The following is an 11,586-nucleotide window of genomic DNA, read 5'->3' on the forward strand; positions in this document are numbered from 1 at the left end:
AGAATTCAAATATAAACATACAAAAAAAGAAAAAAAATATGTATAGCAGGAAGCCACATGTATACACACATACAGAATGTTCGGCTATAGATGTCAGTAAATTTAAGAGGTGATTCTTGAAACCGAAAAGACAAAAATGAAGAATAAAAAAGTTGCGTTTTCGGCTTCACTTTTCAAGTTGTTGACAATTAAAAATCGGCCAAAATGCCTCTGTACCCGAGCACACCTTTTCGAACGAAAAGAGGTTAGCCTAAGCAGAATAAGCCTAAGGGCGCACAATGACCCTCAATCCGAACGATAAGTGGGCGGCAGCCTACCTCGTACAAGTCATAGAGAAGAAGATTATGGTATTCAGAGACGTAAACTGCGATTGTCTCGTCCGCGAATGTCGACAGCAAAATCACACAAACACCGCGATTGTCCCGGCCGCGAGTGTTCACAAAAAATACAAACAAATTACAACAGATATTCGATATGTCCTCCGTTTTCTTGTAAAAAGAGCCAGACTCCTCTCTTAAAATTTTGATGTATCGTGTCTTCGTGTGTCCCCAGTAGTAAAAGTCAAGGGGATTTAAATGTGGGTACCGAGCAGGTCAAAGCACAGGTCTTCTTCGACCAATCCACCTGTTTCCAAAACAGCTGGTCAACTACTCTTGCAGTGCGTTGGTAGAATACTATAACGCACCATCCTGTATGAACCATCTCTTAATGGACAAGGATTTTCACGTGCCCAAAAATGTTCATTACGTATATTTGTTATTCCACGTTTATTAAATGTTGCCTCATCAGTAAATAAGAGCCTCGCGAGTAAATTGAAATTGCGTTGGATTTTCCGACTCATCCATTTGACAAAATTTTTTCTTCTGAGACAAAATCTTTCTATTTTTAACTACTGAACTTTCTGAAAGCTATACGGTTGTAGATTTTCTCCCTTCGATACAGGCGATACGGTGCTGTTGCTGACACCTTCTTCAGTAGCGACAATCCTCGTACTTAACCTGGGATTTTTTTCAATACGGCGCAGTATTCTATCTCCCAGATCCGGATCGTCGTACTGAATTCGTCCGTAAGATTTCGCAGGTTTTAACGTATCTGTTCCCGCAATCGTTGGCCTATTTTGCAAATTATCTTTGCGCTGGGTATAGTCTTATTAGGATATTTTTCGCCGCATAAACGTTGCGCTTTTGTGTTATTGCTGTCCGCCACACCGTAACAAGACTGCATATCTGAAATTTCTCTAAATGTATACGAAATTTTGTATTAAATAAGGCAACGTATAATACTGTTACACTGTTACACAATAGACCCAAGCAATACTCTAATTTGATATTTTCAGTTTTCTGAAAGTTTCTCGTCGACTGTCAGAATGATTCTGTTCTTCCAAAACTGTCCTAGCCTTCTGCTTCAAAATGGCGAAAACACGGAAATGCAGTGAGGGACAGTTCATTCAGGAAGAAATAGTTACGATACTTTTTTTACAATACGTATTGGAATATTGTGATTGGAAAAATGGAATTTCTGTTTACTAGATGGGTTTCGGAAATATCTCTATCTTTTTTGTTTAAATAATATCCAATAAAATAATAAAAACTGAAGACAATATCCTTATTGACAATATCAATATTCTGAATGGCTACAAGTTTGGCTATTGTAGTACATAGTAGCAATAGTAAAGAAACCGTCATCGCTCAACCTTTCATCCGAAATTTTGTTAAGCGTATATCAACACTTAGGTATATAAGGAACGTTCGACTCGCACGCGAACTCATTTTTGCCTGAACTTCCACATGGTGAAGATCAAAAAGGAACTTTTACCTATTTAATAGTAAATCAATTATTAATTTGTAATATTTAAACTATTACTTTATAATATTTAAGCCATTAATTTATAACAATTGAACTAATAATTTATAATAATCACCCCATCCATTTATAACAATTTATTATTCATCTAAACAATTCCTCTCAAATCTAAAACAATTACGCCATTAATTTTTAACGATTATATTATTAATTTGTAACGATATGTTCCTATTAATTAAAAATAGTTTTACTCTTAACATAAATTAATAATTATACCATTAATCGGAAGGAATTCTTATTATTCATGTAAATCAATACCATCAATTCGTAGCGATTAAATTAATGATCTATTTTGTTTTATTTAATATTAACGAAATTTTTGGAGCTTTTAAAAGGATATTTTATTTCTATTTAGTTTTATTTTTAATCTTAAATACAGTATCTAGTTTTTCATTTAACTATTTCATATAAAATCAGTGCCAATGTAAAGTGTAACTATTGAGCGTCTATAGATGGAATGTAATTCTTCATTTCCGCCCAAAACCAGGAAATCAAACCTTATTCATAGAATTGGGGAAGCAAGTGCAATTTCATCAAAAATAGCGAGATCTCGTCATCCAACCATGCGTACTACAATTGGTAAGTCGCATGATCAGATTTTTTCGATGATAAGTTCAATGTTTAAATACGATTATATGGATCCACATACTACACCTATTCTAATTAATAAATTTCAATACGCACTACTTCTTTGCTATAAAATAATTTTACATTTTCTGCTTCCGATGCTTAAAAACTCTTTACGTAAATGGGACCCGAGCGTAGTTACCTCCTCGTGGTAGATCTCGGTAACTGATATCGTTTTCCAAATAATGATACATGAAGTACTATTCTGAATATTAGAAAATTAATGTAATATTAATTTTAATATTAAGATTCGATCGATATTGGAAAACATATTAATATTGCCGAGTATTACTATTTGAAAAACGATATCAAGTCAAAAACTACTTTAATATAGTCTAGTCTAGTGTAGATCATCTAAAATTGTTTTGGTATTTCGTACAACGACTCGTATGCCCCTTTTGCACAACACCAAATTATATATACAGTGTCGATAGCTTCATTTTTTTTCTTTCGTTGCAAGTTAGACAAATGTGTCTTTGATACCGAATGCTGCCAGTAGGGCTACAAAGTATTGTACGATGTTTATAAAAGTCGATGTAATCACCGTGTGAGATATATATATTGCGTGATGTATGCTTTGTTTGACATTTGGAAAGATTTATGTAAGCGCAGCGTCGGAGATGAATGTTTTTCCAGATATATACGTTTTTTTCCGTAACTTCCCGTATCTGCTTGTATCACCGGTCCGTACGACTCGCCTCCACTTTGGAAGTTGAGCATCATTGCTAAGGTGGTAGGAGTCATGTAGTTGTCTCATTTCGTGCCGATAACGTGGATCGCGTTGCATCAGGTTTGTAACGTTTTCTAACCTATTGGTGGTGTGCTTTCAATGGCGTCGTTTCATTATTTTTTTACTATCGCTTATATTTCGTTATTATTATCGTTTAATTAATACTCTTTTATTTAACGATTCATTGAACATTAAGATAATGAAATTAAATGATTCTCTGAAATTTTTTGTTTTCATTTTTCTTCAATCGTCCATTTACTAAATGATACTGGTACCGGTAGCTTCTATCGTAAGCTTTTGTAATAAAATTTGAGTTTAATCGTGCTTTCATTTAATTCTTTTATATATTTATTTTGGCCTTCAGTTATTTTTTGTGCGATAGCATTGATAATATAGAAGTAACCGAAATCTTAACATAATAGGACGATTAATGATTGATCTGATAAATTTTCATGGAAGTTTGGTGATGTTTAATTTATTTGAACTGAGACAGCTGTATATGAACAATTCTGTTATCTTTTTAGTCGGACATGGGTGTAACATTTGATATACAATTTATATTTATTTTAAAATGTATTTGATACATATTTCATAATAGATAATTTCTTAATCATTTGCAATACTAACATGAAAGTGACTGCGATCAAATAAATCATTGTTCTATTTCGAATATCATTCTCTTATTTCAAACGAATTTTTACCGAATTATCATATTGTTTTAATGTAATCGGCAATATAGAATTCTTGATAATTGAATGATAGCTCCATGTAGACAGAGTTTGAAACATAGAAATCTTAATAACAATAGCTTTAACTTACTTCGATAGGTATTGCAACATTCATTTATCGAATTCAAATTGCTTTTCTACATTATGTGAATTTCTACAGTTAACGTCATATACTAGCAACTTTGTAACTTATATTTTTTTCATAGAGGTGATGCCCAGTTAGGCTGAAATACTTCAAAGCAAGGTTTTGCTCTCATATAGTATTGTTTAAGTATATTTAATTCAGAACTTTTGAATTCTTTCAAATATTTTCGAATATTTATAACACGCGACTATAGTGTATTAGTGGAGTGAATATGTCATATTCTAATAACGGACATTCACAGTATAATTCTTGCAAATGATTACATTGCATTCGCTCTATTCATAAGTATTTATTCAATATCGAGAAATATCTTATAATTTTCAACTAATATCTTTCATATTTATTCCAATCCCTTAATAATAACTTAGAGCAGTATCTTCTAAATAAACGTTCGATAGAGAAAAGAAGAAAAATATCGATACAATATTTCGTTTCCTTTCCACTCTCCTTCCGCCATTAAACAACTTTATTTTCAGATAATATTTGTAACCGCGCGCAATGCAGCTTGTAGAGTCAGTGTTTGCTTCGCAATCGGTTTTTTCAATATTTTCAAATCGCGATAGTTCTGGTTAAATTCAATCAAATAATCACACGCGAAAGTAATAAAATTTTATCAAGCAAATTTGTACGCGATATGAGAGTTCTTGTTCGCCGAATATAATTCAAGCGGTCGCAGTAATGTCCTTTTATCCAATAGCCTTTCATTTTCCTTTTTTTATATATATGTATATTTTTTAACATTCGTTTTCGATATAGAGTCAGTGCATCTCTCAAGAGGATAAAGTCTCTTCAGAAGCTCAAGAATATAAGTAGCTTTATATATTGTATTTCAATTTCTTCAATTTTTTGTATTTTGTTTGAATTATTGTTAATTACAAAATAAAAATGAATGGTGATTTAAAAAACTATAAATGTTTTTTAATTGAAATAAAGTCTTAATTACATTCAATTACTATAAAACTGTCTGATATGCATCAAAAATCACTGAATTCTCAATTTTTTGATTTCAAACTTTTATATTAGAGTTTCAATTTACATGCTTATTAGAGTGTATTAACATTTCAGTTTTTATTATTATTAAAGTTCCAAGTCCGTTATTATGTATTAACGACATTAACGATATTTTATGTTTTGTTATAAACATATCACAGCTTCAACTTCTTTGTTTTTTTAAGGAATGATTTAACGATGGCTCGAAAGCCAAGAACATAAGTAACTTTACATAGCGTGCTTCAATTATATCTATTACGTATACTTTGCTTCAAATATTATCAATTAAGAAGCACAACAACGATTGAAAATTTGGAAAGTTGAGGTCTTCTAAGGTTATTCTTCTATTAAAATAATAAAAGTGTCAAAGTCTTAATATTGAATTATAAAACGAATGTCTAACATATTTCAGAAATCGTTAAATTTTTAATTTCTAGATTTTTTAATTATTATATTAGAGTTTTAGTTTTTATACTTATTAAAATTTATTAGAATTTCAACCTTTATTATTATCAAAGTTACAAATTTAATAAATTTCCATTTTTCATTATCTGCAACTTCTCAAATAATCAACAATCACACATCGTGTTTTGTTTCGTAACAGATTGGATTTTCAACGGTTCCTGTCTGATATTAGCCTTCCCGATGATATTCAACTGGGATAGTGCATTATCGATGGTAACGTTCTCTGTTTCCAGTCACGTGCATTTTTGTTCCTTCGGTCATTCAATCATGTCATAGGATGAAAGGTCCGAATCGGCACGGATGACTGACTGGTTATATCATGTACAACTTATTACGACCATAGTGACGACGTTTTATTTATCAATTCAGGATAGGCCTTCTTGCACATCGCGATTATAATAATTAGTTTTTTAATAATTAGTTTAAACATATATATTTACGAATATATTCACGGTACTTATAAATATGTATATTAGTATTCAGTATAAATATTTGTAAAAGGCAAATTGTTCCGTTCCGTGGCTTGCTACACAAAGCGAACTCTATCCATCGAGCAATATGGTTGCCAGATGTCTAAACATCTTCATTGCATACCTTCAACAAGCTTAAGAACTCTCCATAAATCTTAGGATTTCTCTAGTTAAAGTACTCCAAATCGAACAAATATCTTTTAGTTGTAGCATTCCTTAAATTTATTATCCAGCAACTTTCTTTCGGGGACGGCTAGCACCCTTCCTCACCCACCAACTTGGTAGTTAACCAATTAACAGCGACGTCCATTTCCCTCACTTTCCTAACGAAAACTTGTCCTTAACGAACCCGCTTATCTCGTGCCCTTGGACTTATCCATCGTCAGTTTTCCTTCGCAACATCTTCGTCACAGAAAGTTCAGTTGCTCTACGTTTTTTGACTAGTCACCATCTTAACTTATGTTGCGTACTCTGCTCAATCGCTACCTTGACTTATTGTCTATCAGTCGATATTCTAACTATTATCTATAAACTTATATACTACGAGATGAGATTGTTGGAATATGTTATTATATAGGTTTGGGTTTTGATATTTAGTTGATTCACTCAGATTAGTTTTGTATACTCTGTATTTCACCACCTTGTACAGCCATTTACAACACACCGGATACTCAGATAAAGAAAAACGTGGCGGACGGGGAAAAACAGAAGAGAATCGCAAGCAGTGGTACCAACTCTGGATGTAGAAACTAGTGATCATACCAACATGACATTTATCTCAACACTCCCCTTTGATCATAGTTTCTACAAACCCCCTAGCTTTGGTAAAATGCTGAGTCTTAATTCTATACAAACCTTTGGTAAGGATATCTACGACGTTCTTAGAACTCGGCATAATCTAAACATAATCTAACATAAACATAATCTAAAATACTCTTTGACACACAATTCTTAACATAGAAGTAACGAACTTGGACATGCTTAGAACTCTCAACTATGAAATAGTTCCAATATTGTCACAGGGAATTTTGCATGGACGAGGACAATATGACAATTGACCCAACTCCCTTAACAGTAAGGATATCCACACAGTCTGCCTTGCTGCTTCCTGCATTGCTACAAATTCTGTTTCACAAGTCGACTGAGATATGATAGGTTGCTTCTTCGACAATCAAGATACTGCACTACCAGCAAATATGAAAACATGTTAAGATAAATGTTAGGTTGGTATGATCACTAGTTCCTGCATGCAGAGTTGGTACGACTACTTACAATTCTCTTTTGTTTCCCCCCGTTCGCCATGTGTTAATTATCTGAGTATCCGGGTGTGTTGTAATGGCTGCACATGGTGGTAAAATACAGAATACACAAACCTAATCTGTGTGAATCAATTAAATATCGAATCCCAAGACCTATTTAATAACAAAACATACCCACTTCTAGATTTTTTATCTACTGAACACCCTGCAAAATCTGAATCACAAAACATCTTCAAAGGTTCTACTGTCTTTTGCTATACCAGCTTTAAATCTTTAGTAAGCACCTAAAAATACGCTTCAAATACGCGTCTTCCAGTCAGACACAGTAGGATTTGCACATCTTTGACTTAGTTTACCTATTGGACATGCGACATCAGGACGGCTTACAGTAGCGGCATACATTATATGCCCAACAGCCTTTTTTTTTTTATACGTGGAGAAATCCTCAAGGAGTGTCGGACTCCTACCGACTAAAACTCCACGGTGGTCCTCCAGACGGTTGGTAGAGGTGCCCCGAGGTCTCTTGAGAAATAACTACCAGGACACCCCCCGTCGTCATCTCCCCACTTGTTTTTTTGGCGGCGGTGCAGACCCCCTACGGCGTACGGGACCTCTTCGTTGTCGCCGTGATCGCGATGGATCCTGCGATCTTTCCCGATCTCTCTCCGCCCGCTCCTTTGCCAGCATTACTTGCTCGCAGTAGGTGCGGACGGCGGTGTACTCCTGGGGCCCTCTGATCATCGCATTCACGACCGCTTCTGGGGCTAGGTTCTCGTTTATGTCGAGCTGTAGGACGCGTCGCTGTTCTGTCCACGCTGGACAAAACTCCAGCGTGTGTTGCGCCGTATCCTCCTCTTCCTGGCAATGGTGACAGATGGAAGTCACCTCCCGCTGAATTCTTAGCAGGTACTCGCCGAATACTCCGTGGCCGGTGAGTATCTGCGTCATCCTGAAGGTTAACAGAACGCCGCCTTTGTCCCTCCAGGATGCCCAGTTGAGAAGCACGGCGCGGACGGCTCGGTGTGGCCGTACAGCGTCCTCTTACATCAGTTGAGAGCGCCATCGCTCCCAGACTTCTAGCTTCGCCTCCTCCCGGACGTTCGGTACCGACCGGCTGTCGGATGGTGGCGTCACCGTACGCCTTTCCGAGCGCAGGACCCATGCCCAACAGCCTGTTCATACAACTTATTGTCAAAAGGTTCATCGCACTCAACATTAAAACCAGCTTCACACTCCTTAGCTAGTGGTGTTGACACTCCAGTCTCATGAGTAATATCAAACAGATCCAGCACTTGACCTATCTGCACAGATTGGTCAAACACAGGAATAGTACTGTTTGGCTTACTTAAATGGACGGACAAAAATTGAGTATCAGTACCCAGCATCCTAACATTTAGTTTTTCCTTAATACTAGCCTTGAACATACTAATCGTAGTCTTTGTTCCAAACGCAAGAATGTCGTCCACATACACCGCGACAGTTAGATCTTTCACATACACACATACATACATGAACACACACATACACACATGAATCACTCAAACATGGTTTCAGATTCATACCCTTCAGAATACTGTTAATATGTTTGAACCACATTCTTCCAGCTTGCTTCAGCCCATACAAGCTCTTCTTAAGTTTACACACATATTGAGCCCTGTCCTTTTCCTGGAATTTCAAAAAATTCAGGCTGCTCCATGTATATGTCCTCATCCAAAGGACTGTTGAGGTATGCACATTCTACATCAATGTGTTCATAGCTCCACTCATTTTCGGCACACAGAGCAAGTAAAATTCTCAGGGTCCTACGTTTCACAATTGGACTGAAAGTCTCCGAAGTCTATCCCAGTCTACCCCAGGTCTTTACCAGAATCCCCGAGCTACTTTTGACGGTAAGGACCCATTTACAGTCAATGACATTTGTACCTAATGATCTTAATACTACGTCCTACACATATTTCTTCACAAGATTGTTCAACTCCTTCAACATTGCCTCTGTCCACTTTTAAGCATCGAGTCCCCTCAGGGCTTCGTACACATTAACAGACACACACAAATTTTGAGTTTTATAACCCGTTGCAACATGAGTACAACTGTTACAACTCTTTGGTTTATGTAGTCTTGCTGATCTCCTAGGCACAATCGGTACACTTACAGCCTCCTCCTGAACCTCCTGATTATTTTCATTAATTAAATTATCCATGAAAAAATCACTTTCTCCCTCATCATTTTCACCATCATTTTGGACCTCAATATTAATTGGCTCAATTCCCTTTTCAGGTTTAAAATCTTCAACATCCCATAACCAATCAGAAAACTTCTTCTTGATGTTACTCGTGTCCACACTAACTCCATTACAGGGAAACACATTTTCTTCGACCCGAACATGACAAGAGATTATTATTTTCTTAGTCTTTGGTAGATAGATCCTGTAAGCCTTGACTTGTCGGTCGTAACTTACAAAACTCCCCTCAACTCCTCTACTATCAAATTTCTTTCCGCTTGGGCTTATCAGGTACCAAACTTTACATCCAAATACTCTTAGTCTATCGATCTCCTTGGATGTCGCATCCCTCACCTTTCCATAACTCCAATGGAATTTTATCTTCGATAGCAGCGGATGGGCATAAATTCCTTATGTGGCATGCAATACTGATAGTTTCTCCCCACAGATAGTCAGAGAGCCCTGACTGGATGGGCAACCACCTAGACATCTCAACTAGGGTCTTATTGGCTCGTTCTGAAACGCCATTTTGCTCAGGATTCCTAGAGGCGGTCTTCCTGTGCGGAATACCCTTCTCCTTCAAATAGTTCTCAAAATTGGTCCCAGTATACTCACCGCCATTGTCAGTTTGGAAGGCACTTATCTTGGACTGATGCAGGGCTTTCACTTCCATCTGATATTCCTTGAAACATTTGAATACTTCATTTTTCCTACTAATGATTCTAACGTGCATGAAACGAGAGAAATCATCAATGAAAGTTACGAAGTAATTTCCTCCACCTAACGATTTGCACTGAGCTCTACCACTGACATTACTGTGAACGATTTCCAAGTGACGTTGACACATATGATGAACTGTTCTTGGGAATGGCACCTTTGTCATTTTACCCTTCACACAGACTCGACACAGTTCATCACATTTCTTGGAATTTTCTCTCACGCTCAGTACAGGGATTTTGCTCATTGCATTTCCATGCAGATAGCCCAACCTCTCATGCCACGACACAGCACTCCTAAACGCTTTTGCCTCAATGACTTCAATCTTTTCGTCACTATTGTCAGATCCACTCTGATCATTGTTCACGGAAACATTTGCAACATGTTTTTCATCAGGGACAGTCTCCAAGTAGTATACATACCTTCCTACTTTTGAGGTGAACACAACGTCGCCATCATCATGCGTTCCAACACCCTCATCTTTCCCACACACGATGGTAACACCCTTCTTTGCTAACTGTCTGATCGGGATCAGATTTACATCTATCTCAGGTACCCACAGAGCATCTGACAAAGAGAAGGTCCAACCCCCACAGGATTCAGCCACTTTCATAAAGATTATTCCCTTTCTCTTCATCTCTAGACGCCCTCTAGCAATCCTGATATGTCCAGTCGTAGGTACGAAATCCATAAAGCGATACCTGTCCGGCATATGGTTTGTAACGCACGAATCAAGATAACTAATCCTCTCTCTTTCTAAACAGCCGATGAAGGATGAGGCCAATGCTGAGATGAGCCCTTTGAATCTTGGCTTGTCTTCTGCTCTCCTCTCCTTCTTGTTGTCTTCTTGTTTTTTCTTCTCCTTCTCCTTGGGTTTCTTCTCTTCCCTATCTCCTTTCTCCCCTTTCTACACTGGTAAGAAATGTGGCCCCATTCTTCACATTTGTAACACCTTTGATCACTTGTGATTCTGCTCTTCAGCTTCGCGTCATCTTTGTTTCGGTACAACCTGGATTTCCACTGCCTTCTGGCTGTCAACACACTGCCTTGCTCGAACGACTCCGCAGCCGCAGCCGCGTTGATTCTTCTTTCTTCGAGTAGAATTCTAGAATAGATTCTTCTTTCCTCGAGGTCAGATCTTCAATCTTCGTTTTTCTGACGTAGGTCGAATAATCTGGATTTGTCGCAAGTCTAGCCAAAATAAAAGATGCCACAACGTGATCTTCAAATTTAATACCGCCCTTAGACAACTTGTCACACAGAAGTTGAATTTTTCCCTAATACGCGAAGATATCCATGCTTGGAGACTTCTCAATAGTGCCCAGTTCCCGCAGACACATGACAATGTCCATCAATGTCCATGGATCTCTT

The 11,586-nt window shown here is 37.0% G+C and overlaps 1 protein-coding gene across 1 annotated transcript; it reads right to left on the reverse strand.

Moving 5' to 3' along the window:
- Positions 1-7,832: 7,832 nt before the first annotated feature.
- LOC132906138 (uncharacterized) lies at positions 7,833-8,225 on the reverse strand. Its single transcript, XM_060958008.1, has one exon. The coding sequence runs from the start codon at positions 8,223-8,225 to the stop codon at positions 7,833-7,835; it is 393 nt and encodes a 130-aa protein (XP_060813991.1).
- Positions 8,226-11,586: the final 3,361 nt, after the last annotated feature.

The sequence above is a fragment of the Bombus pascuorum genome, chromosome 4 (assembly GCF_905332965.1).
Source record: "Bombus pascuorum chromosome 4, iyBomPasc1.1, whole genome shotgun sequence".
NCBI classification, from domain to species: domain Eukaryota; kingdom Metazoa; phylum Arthropoda; class Insecta; order Hymenoptera; family Apidae; genus Bombus; species Bombus pascuorum.